Source organism: Misgurnus anguillicaudatus, chromosome 7 (assembly GCF_027580225.2).
Source record: "Misgurnus anguillicaudatus chromosome 7, ASM2758022v2, whole genome shotgun sequence".
Taxonomy (NCBI): Eukaryota; Metazoa; Chordata; class Actinopteri; order Cypriniformes; family Cobitidae; genus Misgurnus; species Misgurnus anguillicaudatus.
Window position 1 is genome coordinate 34,883,192 of NC_073343.2, and position 19,775 is coordinate 34,902,966.

General features: G+C 36.6%; 1 protein-coding gene across 2 annotated transcripts in view; it reads right to left on the minus strand.

The window, feature by feature from the left end:
- Positions 1-2,102: 2,102 nt before the first annotated feature.
- The window catches only part of bmp4 (bone morphogenetic protein 4), a 37,548-nt gene continuing 19,875 nt past the window's right edge, over positions 2,103-19,775 (minus strand). Inside the window, exons 1-4 of one of the 2 annotated variants that reach the window (XM_055172581.2) lie at positions 6,741-7,099; positions 4,679-4,801; positions 3,724-4,073; positions 2,103-3,207 (exon numbers count right to left, since the gene is read on the minus strand). In XM_055172581.2, coding sequence (XP_055028556.2) covers positions 2,354-3,207; positions 3,724-4,066 — 1,197 coding nt within the window. In that variant the 5' untranslated portion in view covers positions 4,067-4,073; positions 4,679-4,801; positions 6,741-7,099 and the 3' untranslated portion in view covers positions 2,103-2,353. Of the gene's footprint in view, positions 3,208-3,723; positions 4,074-4,678; positions 4,802-6,740; positions 7,100-19,775 lie in introns of those variants that run through there. The other variant, XM_055172582.2, reaches the window with a different exon arrangement.

Here is a 19,775-nt window from a genome sequence, read left to right on the forward strand (position 1 = left end):
ACATTTCTGATCTAACATCGCAGGACCATGGGGGGCGGCACAATGAATAATAACACAGAAGGTGTGTTAGTATAGGGACGACACATTTAATATATAATTACTGCGACCAATATTATTGTCAAAAATGTCTATAAATGATATATTACTGGTTTGCCAGTAACTTACTGTAGATTTACATTTATGTTATTTACTGACAACAAAGATCAACGAACATTAAACACTGACAAGACTTTAACTTTACAGCAAAAAAACTATAAAATGTACAGCATTATGCAAAGTGTTTTTGGAAAACAAAATCAGAAAAAAAAACGGAAAAAGGTTGATGAGTATTTTTGGTTCTCAGAATGTGTTGCATGAGGCTGTTATTTTATAGTTTTATTCTGTAAAGATATTTTTTTTAATGTTTAAGGTTTATTAAAGTTTGAACAAACCGTTGCCAATAAATTAGATAAAAATAAATCTACAGTAAGTTACTGGCAAACAGCTGCATAACTACAGCAAATGTTTTACAGTGAACTAAAAATGCAATATTTTCATGAAAATTAAATGTCAAAAGAGGAAGTTAGTAGGCCTATACTTTTTTAATATAATCATGAAATAGTCACTGGGACACCATTTCCCGAAAATAACCCAAATGTATAACTTAAGCAGATATTGCAACAACAATATACAATACATTTACATTAATAATATTTCCTCTTTACATAATAAAAACCTAATTATCGGTTTAGTAAGTATTTGATATACTAATAAACATAATTTTAGTATAGTTTGCTGACAAATTAAAATAAAATGGAAACAAATGGTCCCTAAATCATAGTTCGTATTTCTTTCACATTATAACACGCGTTGTGTTTCCTTTACAGTGTTTGTGTTTTATTAACACAACTCCAGAGATTATTTGTGTGGATTTAACAAACGCGTGATAAGCGCGCGCTTCCGCTGCCGTAAATGGGAGTGATTGACAGTCTGTCTGTCTGCAGACGCGTCGCGACTCGAGAGACAGAGGAGCGGCGCGTCACCGCGTCTCCAGACGTGTCAATAACATCAGTGTCTCGTCTCTATTGTGATTTACACGTGAAGCTTTTTACTGCGTAAAATCACCTGCTGTTTCCTCTGCTGGAGATGACGTGACGTCACGACGCTGTACCATTAACATCCCAATATTCATAATATTCATGACTGTATTTGTTTATTTATCAGCTGTTTACTTCATTGATAAGCACAGACTGTAGGTCTGCATTGACCCGTTTTACTGTAATACAGTCATCTGAGAGTAAAACAGCAAGGATGACGTCACAATCCTAAGATCTTTTATTTGTTTTTGATGGCAGGACTTAAAAAGTAAACAGCTTGTGGACTTAAGTCTTATTTGTTTACCTACAGATAAACAATATCTTTTCAATATAATGTGTAATAAATGTGTCTTTTTTACTCAAATATAAAAAAATTGGTCACCTTTGTTGAACCATACAGAAAATTGTCTCAAATGGTGTTGAAAGTGGACAAACTTCAACACAAATGGGCGGTTTCCCGGACAGGGTTTAGATTAATCCAGGACTAGGCTTTAGTTATTTTAGGACATTTAAGTAGTTTTTACAAACACCTTACAAAAAAAATACTTGTGTGCATCTTGAGACAAAACAATGGCACTGATGTATATTAAGATGTTTTTAAATTAAAGCAGCTCAAACATTAGATAAGCCCTGTCCATGAAACCGCCCCAAAATGTTTGAATATAAGAAAATGTGACATCATAATGCATGAAACACTGATAAAGCTGTACACAACACCTTTATTATTATTATCTCACACTGTTGTTGAATTGTTTTACAATTTATTTGAAAATGATATTGGGAAGATGTTTTTTTGTGATGAAATGATGGAGGAAAAAGTGACACGTATCAGATTTCTTTGACTGATAAAACATTAACATTCTCTTGAGATTCACACAGTGCTCTATTTTAAGTAGACAAACAATGCTCTCACTCTTTGGATCATATAGCAGGTCAGATGGGAGAGCGTGAACTGTATTTCTTTCTTTGTATTAAACAAATAAATACTAGCAGTAAATAAACATTTTAGTGGCGTTTAGGCTCTCGTAGAAAAACCCTTATTACAGTCTGATATACATTATGAAAAGCTGTACAGCTGAATTACATATTTAAAATAAGAACACTTTTGTTTTATTATGTTGATATAAATATATATAGATATTTTTTGTCAAAATATATGATCATATGGTCAAGAAGAAGACAAAAAATGACACAAAAAACACAAACATCTCAACATAAAAGTTATAAATAAGTGTCCGGGTCTGAACATTCAGACGGAAAAGTCCGTATATGTCCGCTTAACGGCAGCCACACCCTTCTACCACCATCTCCTGATAGTTTTTCAGGACCACCCTATCCGTTTCATCCAGGTAGAGCATTGAGATGGCACTGAGCTCTGTGGGAACGCAGCAAGCTTTGGGAATATTGGTGTTGACAGAGTTAACCAGCGTCTGTACGATAGCATGATTGGTGGAGTTCAGGTGGTCGGCCAGGGGAAACGGGCACTCCCCGTGGCAGTAGTACGCCTGGTACCCGGGCGGCGCCACGATCCAGTCGTTCCAACCCACGTCGCTAAAGTCGACGTACAGCGCGTGCCGCCGACAGTTGCGATTGCGCTTTCGGCCTCTTTGCTTGGGGCTGCGCTTCGCTCTACGCGTCAACGGGTGACTTTTGCCGTCGTGACCGAAAGTGACCAACAGCGGCCGTATTTGGTCCCAGTCTTCGCCCGGAACTGGGTGCAAGGACCGACTCACGCGCACGTGGCGCCCCTGGTGGCGGGGGGTCCGGTTCAGGTGCAGAACCTCCACGGCGAGCCCGTGGTTGGAGTCCTTGTCGCGGGTCCAGCGCGACACGGCGGGACTCACGTCAAAGCTCTCCCACGTGGACGCGTTGTGACGCACCAGCCGGGTGTCCAGGAGCTGCGTAATGAGCTGGCCGGCCTGCGGAGGCTTCAACACCTCGTAAATGTTTATTCGATGGAGACCTTCATCTCCATTGTGCTCGAGATTTGAGTTTGCATCATCTATCTGTTGCCTGTAGAGACGAAGCTCGGCGCTGGAGATGAGCTCATCCTCAGGGATGTTGCTGAGGTTGAAGAGGAAACGTAGAGGAGTCTCCGATGAGCCGTCTGCCTGGAGCTTCTCCATGTGCTCTGGAGACGAGGAAGAAAAATACATCAGGACACCGATTCCTTTATCAATTTCAAATGCATTATATTATCTGCAATATTGATGCACAAGTACAAAAAACTTTATCAAACATGGTCCGTGCGTTATTTAAAAAAATAACACATGGACTTAATTCTTGGTGGTGAACCTACAAATTTCAGACTTCATTAAAGTATAAAGATTCATTCAGTTCTGTTTCACATAAGCACAGATCAACTACATTTTGATGTCCTCTTAACTTCATCGTTTATTTTTCAATGTGGTGTCAACCATAACATATCTAAAGGTTAAGTGTCGTTGGCACCAAAGAGACCACCATCTGTTTTTAAATCACAGAGATTTTCTTTAAGCTTTACAATTCTAATTTGTCTGTTTTTCAATGAGGTGTCAACCCTAACGCATTTATGTAAACTAACACGACGATACAAAACAATTGGCCCTCTTATCATCTTGCTATACTGAACAATTTTTTAACAAACACTTTTGATAGTTGGTCTTACCCTCGTGATGAAATCCTCTCACAGTGTTCGCTCGACTCGTAGATCTCTCAGGATAATCAAAGTTGACATCGTGACCCGCAGCGTCCTCCAGCTCTCCGGACTGCAGACGGTACAGGTCGAGCAGATACTGGGGCACAACCGCTGAGTCGCTTGGTCGTGGACGCATCTGCAACCCGAACATCTGCAGCAGCGTGGCTTCAAAGTCCAGCAGCAGGTCATGACCCAGATGATGAGACGAGACCTTCTTCTTCCCCTCCTCAGGTATTAGACTAGCATAGCTGCTCTCTCCCAGTAGGACTTGGCATAATAAAATAACCATCAGTATTAGATTACCAGGAATCATGATGTCTCTGGTGGAAGGAATGAGAAAACGTGTAAGACTACACAGAATGAAGTTCTTCAAATAAGAAAGTTTTATGCTTTGCGTAAAAGCCTCTGTACTGAAGAATGCCCAAGAATGTTTGTGCTATTTAATGCGCTAGACATTAACATGTCAACAGTAAATTGTTAAAAGCACCATTAACTTCAAACAGTTCCTACGCTATGACAGCAATGAATTTTTTTTTTTAATTACAGTAGAATTACCGTAGCTAAAGAAGCGTACTTTCTTTGTGTGTAAAATGTGATCTTACACAACACAAAATTCACCTTGTGTAGCTAAAAGCATTTACATTAACACTCTTCTACTGTGTATTTATCCAATGCAGTCGTTTACTGTATTATATTACAGTAGCAATTAGATATCGCTCATCATGACAATACACAAATAATTCATAAATAATTGCACTACAAGTTGAATTAAATGCTAGTTAAACTGACGTCACACGACGACTACACCCAACCACACACATCTCAGTGGTATAAAAGTGAACGAGTGACTAATTCCTTTCAATTTTCTCAAAATATGTAACAACCCTGTCACGCGACGGAAAGTGGATAGGCGTGGCCCACTTACCGACAGAAAATAAAGCATGGGAAAACAGTCCATGTTTGTCGAGAGCTGATCCAGGACAAGTTCCTCGGGTAAAGGTTACGTGTTCCTGAAAGGCTGTTTAAGAACTCTCCCGAGGTTTTTTTCCTGAAAAACAAGCAAATATTTCATTGGCATTGATATGGATTGTGTGATATATTTTACTTACCGAGCACCTGAGCAATATGCCCCCCAAAAAACCCAATGAGAAGTAACTTGTACGTCACTTCCGCTTAAAGAGCAGCAGGCGTGAAAACACCAGCAATTCAAATTTACATAAAAAGAAGAGGATTGTTTCTTAACAAAGAGGCCTCTTTTAATAATGGTCTGCAATTGAAGGTGAAATCCCCTAAATAGTCTTTAGCACCCTCCCTCAAAATCCCATAATGTTATATAGTGATCTGTTCATTCTCATTGTATCACACAAACACACTATCAAATGGTGGACACGTTTCTAGCAAAAGAGACATCACTGAATGAAGAGAGGAAACGCAGTAATAACAATCACAAGTGCTTGTGAAAGGTCTCCGAAAACAATGGCATCACTAAATCCACAGCTGAGCTTAATGCTCGAGTGAAAGCGACGCATGTATTTTGTCATTTCTTGGATCAAGTTCTACTGGAGCAGATCCAAGCATTACAACAGGAATGATGCATATTAACAAAAACATCATGTGTGTGTGGTCATGAGTGCTGTGTCTCCACACAGTCAAGCAACAGTTGTGTAGTTTGGATCAAGTAAGATGTAGTTTGTGCACGAAGGTGAGACGACTTTGTGGGTTCGTGTCTTAACATTTGCTTTGAAAAATGGTGATTTCCAGCAGTGTAGTGCAATGTGTACGTGAAAGAACACAAAGCACAAACAAAGGGTTACTTCAGACCACCTACTCTTGTTTAAAAGCCTACAAATACTAGCCTAAATATTTACAGGATCTCTTTTTGATGTGTTTGACGATGAAGTGCAGTACATGTGCTGTTGTTAAGAGTCTCGTTTATAGTGCTCTCTGCTTCCTTTAATTTGACAAAGCTGTACACAATCCTGCTGAATTACATTATTGCTTCTTTACTTGTATGGCACAAGAGCCGCAGGTTACAGTAACAGACCCAATGTCAGCATTTCACCTTAAAAACGTGCAAAATAAAGCAAAACTAATGATGCATTGGACTAAATATGTGTTGTACTAGTCCAGCAGATGTCCAGATAACATCAAGACAACAGAAACCAGTAACAGAAAGTTACCTTCTTGAGGTCTAAAGATTAACATATTTTCCACCAAACATCTTAAACTCATGTTTAGCCCAAAATTTAGCCCAGAAATGTTTTTTTAATGGCATCAGCAACTCATATAAGACACAGCTCAGGTCTCCAGGTCAAAAATACTGATTTATATTCACACAGCTGTTAAACTTTCATTGTTGAACTTTCCAAAATTAAGAACAGAACATAAAAAACGACAAAATATAGCCTATCAATGCACAACACGTGTTTGAAATGAACAGACATGCCATGTCATGCATTAGTATTAATATTATTATTAAACGTACATTGATGACTAACCAGTGGACGCCTTTACTATACTGCACGCGCGCGGTCAGGTGTGTGTGTGTGATCACGTTTAGTTGTCTAAAATCGTTAGTTGTGTAAACTATCTAGTGTGTACGAAGCGACTAAGTTACAGAAATACTCAAGGCTGGTGTGACATCTGCGCTGTTTCACGCATTAAGCGTTGACTTACCAATGCGCTTTGGATCAAAATAAAAAGCGTTGCGTCTCTGAAGCGCACACAGCTCTGATTATTATAACGGGATCGTTCAAATCATTCGCGTCGTTCACTTCCAGTGTAGATGGGGCTTGAAAGGTTAATCAGTTATGCGCAAAAGTACCCAAAACGCGTGCGCGCGCGAACCGCGTAATGCTTTAAAAATGCTTTTGTGTCAAAGGATCCAAGCTGTTGTACGCGTCTGACAGTAACTACATCAAAATACTACAGAAGTTCACGATAGTTGAGTATAAAATACTCCATAAAACACGACAATACCAGCTTACCATTGGTAAAGGCGCAAACGTTATCCCGGAGATGAGAATAGACGAAGTTTTCAACAGAAGACACTACAAACACCAACAAAGTCCAAAAGCCTGGAGACATTAGCACATTATATCCATCACAATAACGCACGAGCAGATCTCTGTAGCTCCACAGATGTCCAAGAGTGCAAAGAGAACCTCAGCGACTGATCACACATCCAGATCTACTGCCAGTTTTATGTGTCCGCCCTATAGAGATCTCCTGCCTCCACCCCTACTCTTTCAACCCACTGAGCTTCACCCAACACCTCTGATAAACCCCACATGAGATCTCTTTCAGACTGTGAATATATACTGAGTATAGGGTTCAACAGCAAACACATGTTATCCATTACACTGTCTGTGGAGATTTCATCATATGGGTTGACCACACTGCAGTGACGCAGGCCGGGGAGTAGAGGATAGCATGAAAATAAAGTATACTCTTAAAAATGAAGGCTGCTTATAGAGCTTCAGAAGATGTGTGGGGTTCTTGAGTAGGTTTTCTTTTTAATGCACCAGCACAATCATGTATTTTGACTAAAGAATAAGTCTTGGAAATGTGTGTAATCTAATGTAGTCAGAATATGAAGTCATAATAAATATTTTTGAACGTAGGAGTTAGATGTTAGCATAGCTTAACTAGAGCAAGTGCAAAAGTTTGTGGGTTTGATTCCTAATCAAAATGTATACTTACCATAAGTCACTTGGATAAAGGAATCTCTGAAATGCATTTTTGGTTTCTGACTTGTTCAGTCATAGTTTGTATTAAATGCTTTTTGCCTTATATTGAATATGTTTTGTGACAGCTACCTCCTTAATTCATGAAAAACCTTACTGTTCTCACACGTAACAAATCACACTTGGCGTGTAGTGCCGATTCACATAAAGCCACAACCGATGGACTCAGATTTAAAGTGAACCCTCATAGAAAGCAATCATATTAAGTGTCTTGTTTAAGTGGAAAACTGTGCATGTTGGAAGGCTTTTGACCTTCTGCCCCTATAATAACAATTAACCCCCGGTGTGAGAAGAAACCCTCGCAGACACTCTCATTACCATATTACTTACCTGTCTGGCTCAAGGTGATACATGTGCTCATCCTCCCCCCATACACACAATCTGAGTCTTATAAAAATCCTATTTACTTCAATCCTGTGTGTGCACGTGCAGATATTTCCTCCTGTTGGGGGTGCCAAAGAACGTTTCATGTCCCGCACTGCGTTTGATAGGCCGTCAGGTGTTTATAGAGGTCAACAGCTCACCTCATTTGAGATCAGGTCTGGTTATTAACACTTAGCTATGAACGCCAGCCCATAATTAAGAGATGCGACCTCTGCTCAGTGTCATAACACCGTCCTCTCATCTTCTCTCCTGGTCAAGACCTTACCAGTGCAGACATGCACCTGATGATCCAATAACACTTTCACTATAGGTCTCGCATTCTTCAGTTAGTGCTTCATTTAATGCTATGAGCCACAGCATGCATACATTCACAGGACAAACTATTTTAATCCCCCTGCTTGACCTGAAAGAGAAGGATTATTTAGATGTGTAATATGAGCTAATATTGTGAAACTGATGTTGCATCATAATCAGAGTAGATGACAAATAATGCTAGCGCTTCTTTGTTGATACTGAGAGAAATGAAGACCTTCCAAGATAGGCGCACTATAACAAATTTGTGAAGGGTTTTTCACTGATAAGAGCATAAGTTAACATGGAGCAGACGGGTTTTAGTAAAATTATTGGTGTGATGTTTAGCAGTAAACTCTGACGGCAAGATATCACACACCATGTCTCTCATGTTTATCTGTCAAATATTTACATTTAAAGTGCTTACTTGCTTGTTTCAAAATATGAATCGATCTTTTAGCTTTTTTAAAAAAAATATATGAACTTGAACTCATATACAAGACTAATGTATATTTTAACTTAATTGTGCACATATATTTGAAGTAAAAGCAAATCAATTCATACGACAAATGAATGAATACAGTGTTTATTTTAAAAGTCTCTGATCTGCCTGCAATCTGAAGATGTCTAAATGATGCTGTATTTCAACATGTCTCTCCATTAACACACACACAGTTTGTCTATCTCTCTTCCTCTGACAGCTGGCTAGAAGATGTGTGAAGATGGACTTATCAGAGCCGCATACTGAAGTGTGGAGGACTTTTTTTAGTTTGTTTTGGAAGTGTTAGAAGACACTCTTGCCACAACACTGTCCAGAACCTTTGTGAAGCTCAGCAGTGTTGGACCTCCGGAGGTCACCGAGGGGAATTTTCTTAAATGATTTAAAAGCTTCTTTTATCAGAAGATGAAGCAGCACTTGAGAATGTTCCTTTAATCTAAGAGGACGTATTGACACTTAAAAGCAATCATCACTGTAAGTACTGAATCATCAGATCTATCAGAAGAGAGAGAGAGAGAGAGAGAGAGAGAGAGAGAGAGAGAGAGAGAGAGAGAGAGAGAGAGAGAGAGAGAGAGTATCGCTACCAATACTAAAATAATTGCCCATATGATTTTATCAGATATGCACAAAGTTGATCTGTCAAATGAATAAATGTTAAACACACAACATATTATTGCATGTTATACCACGGGTCTGTTGAATGCTGTATTCTGATTGGCTGAGAAATGATCCGTGGGTATGCATTAATTAATGCACACCTAACTTGTCAAATGTCTTAAAAATAGGCACCAGATCAATGTTTGTGGTAACCGTGGTATAAGAGGAATAATTGACTCCGGTCCTTTGAATTATTTGAAAATAATGCACACCCGCATTGTACCTTGGGTGTGCATTATTTTCTTATAATTCAATGGCCCGTCGTCAATTTTTCCTTACTTATTACTCTTGCTAACACATTTTTCTCATAATGTGTATGCAAATAAAAAAATATAAAGTGAGAAATTACCAAGGACTGAAAAATGTCATTGATGGGAATGATAAATATTAAATATGAGACATGAAACAATCAATAGCAACAGAAGAATTTTATCCTCCATCATTTCCATTTTAACTAAATACTCAGAAAAAAGGTACAAAACTGGTACCTTTTGTCACTGGGATGGCATCTTTTAAAAAGGTCCTAATATGTACGACCTTTATGCACCTTTTGGGTACAAAAGTGTCCTTTTTGAAAAGTTACCGCCCTACTGACAACTTTTGTACCTTCATGTATCTTTTTATCTGAAAGTGTAGTTTTGTCCAATTAAAGGTGCAGTGTGTAATTTTTAGGAGGATCTATTGACAGAAATGCAATATAATCTACATAATTCAGCCCAGTCTCACAAAATTTCGTTATATAGTCACGTACATTTTTTATTCTTTTATCGTGATATTATCATGAATTTCTGCGTTTTTTCGTGATCGTGTAACAAATTCCTGTTTTCGAGTGATTATCACGTATTGGTTACTCAATTGTTTTGTCCAATTTCTTACCATTGTTGCTTCGGTTTAGGGTTAGATTTACCTAAAATGACATCCCTACTCAAACTTTAATCCTAACGCCATGCGACATATAAAAAAATAAATCGGGAAAAACAGTATAAACCAATACATAAAGTGACATTCTAATGCAAGCACCAAATCTAACACTTAACCAAAGCGACACTGGTTTAAAAACAGGAAAAGAAGTTGAGTAACCAATACGTGATAATCACACGAAAACAGGATTTCGTTATACGACCATGAAAAAATGTGAAAATTCGTGATATCATGAAAAAAGAATAAAAAATGCACGTGACTATATCACGAAACCTTGTGAGACTGGGTAGCTATATTATTAGTGGTGCATAAAGACCTTAAATAATGAACTGTATTGTTTTTTTTCCTTAGAATGAGCCGATTTTATCTACATTCACCGCATGTCCCATTATATGGAAGTCACAGCCATGTTTCTACAGTAGCCCTAAACGGACAAACTGATCTACAGAGAGCGTTTCGTCACAATGTTATCTCATATAATGACACGTTTGTCCTGAGGCGGCTACCGTAGCTTCTCTATGTGTTTTTGTGGACTGAGCCATTGATTGCAATTTGCGATCTCACCACTAGATGCCACTAAACCCTACACACTGCACCTTTAAATGTGTGAAAATATTTAAAGAGTTTGGTTCCAAAATCAGAGAACAAAAATCAAATTTTTTGATTGTGTATTCCAATTAATATCAAACTGCAGTTGGTTTGTTTGATTTAAGCCTTCATAACTAAAAATACAGCCGAGTAGCACAATAAAACATGATAACATAATAATAAACATGTTTTGAAAATGTTTTATCTGGTTTTGGAACCAAACTCTTTATTTTTGAATCGTGTATATTTATGAGATATAACATTGTATGTTAGATATAAAATGATGCTTAGCAAAAAAAAGAAATTTGCATTCCAGTCAATACAGAATTGACGATGTGAAAGAAATGAGAGTGTAATGTAAATGTTACTGATGCAGGGACATACACTGCTGTGGGTTTCAAAACATTTTACAGGGCCAACACTGACATACTTCATCCATTTACAACCAGAAGCATCGATTTTATCATAAACAACAACCTACAACCTCTTGCATAAAACTAACAAACATTACAAGCCAAAAATGTTACAAAAAAATAAAACCTGGTGAAACTTTCTACCTGCCCAAACCTTTTAAGGAAGGGACGGCGCTCTCTCTCTCTCTCTCTCTCTCTCTCTCTCTCTCTCTCTCTCTTTCTTTCTTTCTTTTTTCTGCATATTTATTTTAACTGCACATCCATATCCTTAAACCCTCTTAACATTTCAGGCCATTGAGAGGCTCTTAGAAGGATGAGCGAGTGTTAACTGGGTCTTTTCAAACTTTGACATTTAATACTCAATATAAATCTCTCCAGAGACCTGTTATTTTTTCAAGAATGTAATTACATACTTTCAAATAAAACTTGAAAGGGCCCAACAAGTTTTAAAACACAGTGTGTGCTCTCCGGACGGCGGGAAGGAATTCCAAGCAGTTGGAAAATGCTAACATCTCAGTGTGTGTGTGAACCACGGGCTCTTGGAAGGACAACATTCAAGTATTCTGGGTTTCAATCACCTTACTAGATTTACAAAAGACCATCAATGAGTAAAGATGAACCTTTAGAGGAATATTTAACCAAAGGAAGTCACGTGCTGTGCAGTTTCACCATAAATTATTGATTTTATATTAAGATGAGTCTGTTATGCATTTAGTGAAAACAAAGCTTTAATTTGATCCTTTGATCTTGACAGATTTGGAATTAATTACGACTCAAACCAGAATAAAGCAGCTATAAAATGTTTTTACTGTAGTCAAAGCATTAACTTACAGTGAGTGACAGTTTAATAGATTGACTGTCCTCTTACATTAAGACATGCTATAAACTCTTTATGGTGTCTACATTATGAGCGTGGATGTATCATCATGCCATTTATAAAAGATTTGATGATACATCGTAACGCTTTACAAGATACTGCTTTGAAGCACGCCGTTTCATTCCCGCATTTATATTCACAACATTTGTGTCTTTTCATTACATTTGAGTGATGTTTGATGGAAAAGTGTGCGATCGGGCAGTCCTGCAGTTTCTGGATCTCAGCATTTCCGTGCTTATAATTTCTCAGTGGGACACCGTGCAATTTATGTGAAGGACTATGGGAAAAAAAAACAACCCAGCAAGACCCGAAGCCTTTAGGTCAAACACCAGAAACATAATTAAACAAGGACAAGAGCTCTTAAAGCAAAGCCCCTCCCAAACTCCTTCAGCTAGCATGTGATTACCAGCAGAGCGCTGCTATAACTTTGGGAGTGGTCCGAAAATCTTGGCAGCGCTCGGGGCAACATACTTCCCTGAGTAAGAACCAGTGTGTTTCTGGCCCTGTTCAAGTGTACTGATACACTCCAAAAATCCGTTTTCTCTATCTGAAGAAACATTACAGGTAGAGCAAACATTTAAATGTGAGTACAGAATTAAACATGTTCATTTATTTGAAGTGAAATGCTAATAAAACACAGTCAGAAAAAATGGAGCTTTTAAAGGGTCCTACTATCTACCATTTAGGTACAGAAATGTATACAATACATATGTATATGACCTCTTTAGGTGCAAAGGTGTACTTTTTGAATGTTATTATACACATTTAGGGCTTTCCAGAAACATTAAAGGGGTCATATGATGTGATATCATGTTTTCCTTTGTCTTCGGAGTGTTAAAAGCTGTTTGTGCATACTGTATGAAGATCCGTAAAGTCGCAATGATTAAAGTCTCAATCCCAAAGAGATATTTTTTCTAAAGGAGAAGGCTCATCCACACCTTCCTTAAACGCCTCATTCAAACATGCCCAGCATTTCTACGTCACTGTTTGGGAAGTTAATGTGTGAGAATAATGTTCTTTATAAAGCGGCCCGTTCTGGTTCTTCAATCTGATTGGTTAAAACGCATTCTAAGACGTGATAAAATACCCCGGTAACCCCACGGTTCAGACTGCATTACATAAGTATCACTGCACCACACTCTTTAATCATATTTTAAATTTTTCTACAATTACACAATTAATGGCGATATCCAGATAAAAGGCAATAAATATTGTTGAGTCCTCTCGTCAATAAAGAGAAAACGTTCTCTAAGGAGTTTCTAACTCAAATTCATACATCCGCTAGATGTACTAGGAACTATCCATTAAAAGTGCGATCTTACCCAACTTAAACACTGACGCATTCACTCAACACTGAAAACACAGTGTAGTACTGTTCATGTAAATATAAATGTTAATGTATATTTTAGATGAATGTTGATTCATGAAAATAAACACCACTGTCTTAAATCATAGATTCATTGTGTCTTTGCTGCGTCTGTGTTGTATGTGAACTGCGTTCTGTTGCAGCCACACTTGATTCTGAGGAACTACTTTGTTTGGCGGAAGACTAATATTTGTACTAATATAATACAACTTATTAGTGTTTAATTTTATGAAATCCTGCTAACATTATGCATATGAAGTAACCGTTTTATAAAAGCAATAAGCCCCGCAAAGCAGTGGGGTTACAGTGCATTTTATAACAGCTCAATTATTCCGCTTATACCACGGTTACCACAGACATTGCTCTGGTGCCTATTTTTAAGACATTTGAAAAGATAGGTGTGCGGTTTACAGAAAAATAATCAACACCCATAGAACATTTCTCAGCCAATCAGAATGCAGCATTCAACAGACCTGTGGTATAAATATATAATATATATATATATATATATATATATATATATATATATATATATATATATATATATATATATATATATATATATATATATATATATATATATATATATATAATATTTTGTATATAATATATATATATATATATATATATATATATATATATATATATATATATAATATATACAAAATTAGCTTAATTTTGTTAATTTAACAACACTCATTTTATTAACATGTGATTAACACAACGCGCAATTTCTGTTTGACCCTTGTCCTAGCCCGTTGTTGGATAAATTGAGACGCAGCCTTAGACAGTAAATAGTCATCACACATTTAAAATTAGCTTTATTTGTACATTTTCTGAAAGGTGTATAATGCTTAAAAGATGCCTGTCCATCCACTTGTGCATCTGAGATTTTGGTTTGGGTTTTAAAACATGCAGGAAATGGAAAATAAAGTGCAGGACCTGATTGATGTTAAAAGAGTTATTATAACCGACAAGACTCAAAAAACAATCTTCCTCGCGCTGACTGACACATCTGAAGCAAGAACACAGGCGCACAACCCTCGATATATACACATACAAAATTGCAGTTTAAAAAATATCTGTTTTGTCAAGAATTCATGCAGATATCATTTTTAATCTGTCTTAAGTGAACGTTTGATTAACTGTTGGGGAAAACTTGAAAAGTGTTAAATTAAGGTAAATAGAACAGATGAAAATATATTTTGGAAATAATCACGAGTTAACTCAGGACATTCATGCGATTAATCTAAATTACATATTTTTGACAGATTTTGATATCGATTGATATCCCTAATATACAATAATGCGCAAAAGTCTTAGTCCATCACCACCAGACTTCTTGTTTTAGAAGTTTTAATATCTATCCATTTTAATTTTTTAATAATCTATTTTATTAAGATACAAACTGAAAATACAGGAAATATGTACAAAAAAATAAATAATTACATTTTCATGATTAAATGTCTTTTTAAGGCATCGTCTGTGTTTAGTTTGACCTATCACTAAACACATCTTGAGTGTATTTGCATGGGCAGAATGAAGTAAAAAGACTGATTTCTTTAAAATGAGAAATTAGGATTTAATTTTATTTCGGTTTAAGAGATCCTGCAGTTTCCTGCTTTTGCTCAAGTGGAAGGGGAGTTTACCATAAAAACTTCACACATCAGTTTACATGTTTATACTGTTTTTAATACTATATACACATTTCCTGTATTTTTTGGATGTATTCTTAAGAGACTGAGAAACAATTATATATCATCACTATAACATTGCAAAAACAACAAATCTATTTCTGCCATGGTGGCCTAAGACTTTTTCACAGTACTGTATATATACAATTTAACATTTTGTTGGACGTGATGACTCAAGAGATGATACCTAAATGATGAATTTTGCCCAACATTGTATAACAAATGATCAACTGAGCACAAGACTGATTGTGTTACTCCATTTACCTGTAAGTAAACATTCTGTCTGTTTTGGAGAGACAATATTAGGTTACACAAGGGCATACAAATTCAATTAGTAGAAGATCTGTATCCCATGACCTTTCCCTGGATTACTGACTGACTGAGGTTTGTAATTGTTGGTTATTTTGCCCGTGAGAGTAATTTTAGAATGAAGTCTTTAAAAGTTTCTGCTCGGCTGAGTCTTGTTTGTTTTCTGTACTTTGCGTTTCTGAGATGAGGTTGAGAATCATCATATCAGGACAGTAAGTCTGTGTTTAAGGTTTGGCCCTGCTGTAGGTTTAGTGTGGACCGTCATCATCATCTTCTTTTCCCTACACGTGAGGGCTACAGTAATGTACTGTCTACTAACTTATAAATATGGGAACATGACCTAGTTCACAATCTAAAAACTGTGAATGAATCAATCATCTCAAGTGTGTACATACTGTAATTAAAGAATTGTACACAATATCACTGCCAAATAAGTCAATAAGATACAAAACATGAAGAAATAAAATGTTATATTACATTCACTATAAAAACTAAACTGATAAACATTTCACACAGCTAATACACAAAAGAGCTGATGTCTATTATAATCTTTTCTTAAACATTTATTCAATTTTCGTCAAGAATTTTAAGGTAAACTCATGTATGAGACAATAAATACTATTATAAATAAATTAATAGATTGTTTAATTTTTTGTTGTTGGATGGATTAGACATTTTGCTTCTATAGATGAATATAATTTGTGTTTGTAATTCACTGTGTATTATAAACTAAAATAACTACATATTCATTTCAGTGAATTATAAATACGCTGAGTTTAGTTTAATTTATTTATTTGACAAATTAGAAGTATAATTTGTTTGTTTAACTAACAATTTTGTTTAAATCGAACACAATATTTTGTGCAATACTTCTGCAGTGCCCAAGTGAAAAAATCTGTATTATATAATAATATTTTTTTGTATTTGATTACATGTAAAAGAATTCAGTTTGCTAACATACCAAGATTAAATATTACTATCTTGATCGCATATATAAATTATAAATATGTGTTATATATGAATTTATTATGTATATGAAATTATTACATGATATTTTATACCACAGGGCTGTTGGATGCTTTATTTTGATTGGTTGAGAAATGCTCCACAGCTATGCATTATTTTTTGATAAACGCACACCTAACCTGTCAAATGTCTTAAAATAACTTATTTAAATAACTTAAAATAATGCACACATACCACCTTAGGTGTGCATTATTTTAAAATAATTCAACGGCTCGTCGTCAATGATTTCTTACATAATTTAATTTCGAGAAGCTTATGTTTCTGGATGACGTAATGCACTCTCTACTGCCTCCGCTGTATGTGACTGCCAAAAAAATCAGGAAGGGCGAAGGATGGGGCGCCACTGATTGCCATGACAACAGAACCAACACAAATCCAATTGGAACGCGATTCACAGCTGAATCGGTGGCATTACTCCATGGGTTTCCCTCACCTGCAGTCGCAGTGAGAAAGAGGAGGTGAAATACAGGGACAGAGATGAAAACGCCTCAGATCTTCATCACGCACGTGTTGAGTTTCTCAGCGGGCTTTTGACTGGCAGCCTGTAAAAGAAGCTTTTTATGATTCCTGTTTATGTTTCACGTGTGCAATTTTGCTCATTCATCCTGCTGCTGAAGATCTGCCAGATTCAATCTAAAGGTTTTACAACCTGCTCATTATCTCACCATTTAATATTCACTGTTGGGAGCAAATCCAAGACACACCTAGTTACTGTCTAAACCACCATTATCAAACACAGCCTCCACACCAGTCCACCGTCATGTATTATTATAAATGTTTAGTTTCGTGACAGGTTTGTAGTAACAGAGACATACACGGATACTCTGGAAATGGGGTTTCTATAAGAACGTTTTGTTTTTGAGCACCTGCAGCCCTCCTAAGTGCAAATGAAATCAATGCAATTTTTGCAATGCATTTAAATGTTTATAAATTAAAAAAACTATTTATTTCTAAGAAAACGTTTGTGAAGGTGATGATGTCATATTAGCATCCAGTGCATGTTCATGCTTCATGCATATGCGTCTCACGGCTTCAGGAACATTGAATGATACGAAAGTTTCTCGCAGCATTTGGTTAAAAATTTTGATATTTAAGGTTCATCAGATACAATATGCAGATGATGCAAATGTAACTCCATAAAATCAAATAATAATGAAAAAATGTTAACAGCGTTAAACAACAATGGAAAGTTAGTGGTTAAGCAGAATTACATGTTGTTGGTGATTCATATCAGAGTCCAGACTGTTGTTGGGTTGAGTCGGACTGTTCATATGTTCATATCGCAGGGGGACGGTCAGTGTTATACTGCAGCTGAGCATCTCAACCTCTGTCAGCATAAATTTGACTGATATCCCCTCCATTGGAGGCCTATAAAGTAGATTTATTATAAATACAGCTCCCCAGTGTTTACTGCACACATTCTTGTGTCTGTAACATCTTTCAAAGTGAGCGACTGCAGGTGCTAAATGTCCATCTCAGCTGAGCAGACGTGAGTAGAAAAATAAAAAACAAACTCCATGCGAGCATATCTTATACATAACATCTATAGAGCCAGGTCAAAATGTCTCCAAAAAACACTACAGTTTCATAATCTCCGTTTAAATTCTCAGACTCATCATGCATTAAAGCTAACGGTATGGAGAGTACAAACAACTTTTCAACTGGACACAACACATTTTTTATGCAACATGTATGCCAGGTAAAAAATAAAGCCTTTCAATTAATTTTTTTGTTATATATATTAAATGTAAGCATCAAATCAAATAACTTAGTAATTTTTTTATTAATTTGTGTAAACACATCTCATACCTTGGAAATGGTATCATAGAAAATTTTAGTGGTTTTGAAACCTTGACTCTTTAAAACCTCGGCATGCCTTACAACAGTAACCAGCCCATGCCTAGTCACACGCATGCCTAGAGAAATCTAATAAACTGGGGAAATTTGTCTGATAAAGGTACAAACAAAAACAAAACAAAAGATCATTTCAAGAACTATAATTATAGCAATCTAAAGGCAACATTTTTATGTGTTTTCATTAGTCATCTTAATCATTTCTTAATTTTTCTTTGACGTATATTCATGCAGTGCTCTGCAGATTTATTGTTTTATAGGTCACAGCGCTAGCTGAAGGCAAAACAAAAGGAAAACTGTAGGCGGCACAGAGACGGTCACACAAAGAACGCAAATGTCATCTTGTTGTGATGTTGGGTGGCAGATTTCACCTAAACTCTTGCCCACATAAAAACGGCACAATGTTTGGTACCTAAAAAGGTTCTGTAACTGAGACATAAAATCAACCGCTCACAATAAAAAAATTACTTTAAATTTTAATACCTCTATCTTAATACAAAGTTTGACTTTGTTTAGGTTGCAAGAGCTATTAGGTCTCAGGGTTTAAGATGAATGAGATTTTTCAGGATTGTCAGATAGAAAGTGACATTGAGCTGCTGTGTGAATCTGTGTTTATTGACTGACTGTAAGATGATAAAGTTATTCAGCTCGACTGTGTTGAATAGGAAACACTTGTTATTAACACAGGACTGTGAAGCTCTTAAAGCTCTGTCAAGCCCACCTTCCACCAGTAATTAACCAGTAAAATCACATGCTGTGGGAAACTTTAAACAATACAGCTTATACAGTAGTATAGTAGAAGTTAGTGTTGTATTACTTACCTGCTTGTTCAAATTTTCATTTTGCTGTTTTTAACCTATCTGAGAACATTGAGATGTTTTTTTCCAATACATTCGTCTTAATGGTAGTAAAACAGGCTTTATTATGCAAAACCAGGACATGTTTTTGTGAGTTGATGTTTTTTTACCCAGATGTGGAATGTTGTGCAAGCTTCTTTTGTGAGCCTTTAATTCTAACATGTCACAATAATGGGCTAAGTGGTGGGGTCTTTGACCGCCCCTCTGAACAGTTCAGATGTAATGCATGCTTTGAAATATTTACAACACTCTCTTATACTAACACTCTTGAAAAGCACAACAGATGATCCATTATAATCGCCAGACAGAAGTGAGCCGAATGAAAGAGAGATAAACAGAACGCTGAGGTATTTAAAGTCTTCCAACACTCATACACTTCCTCTAAAGTGCATGTGTCAATGGCCGCTTTTCATCAGCACGGATAACAACACTACGGTCGGCCTTTTATCAGCTTCCCAGGAACTAAACACGAAAGATAGCAGCCATTAAACGCATGTGGATGCGTGCGTTTATCTCCAGATGCTGCTAAATGGACGTTCT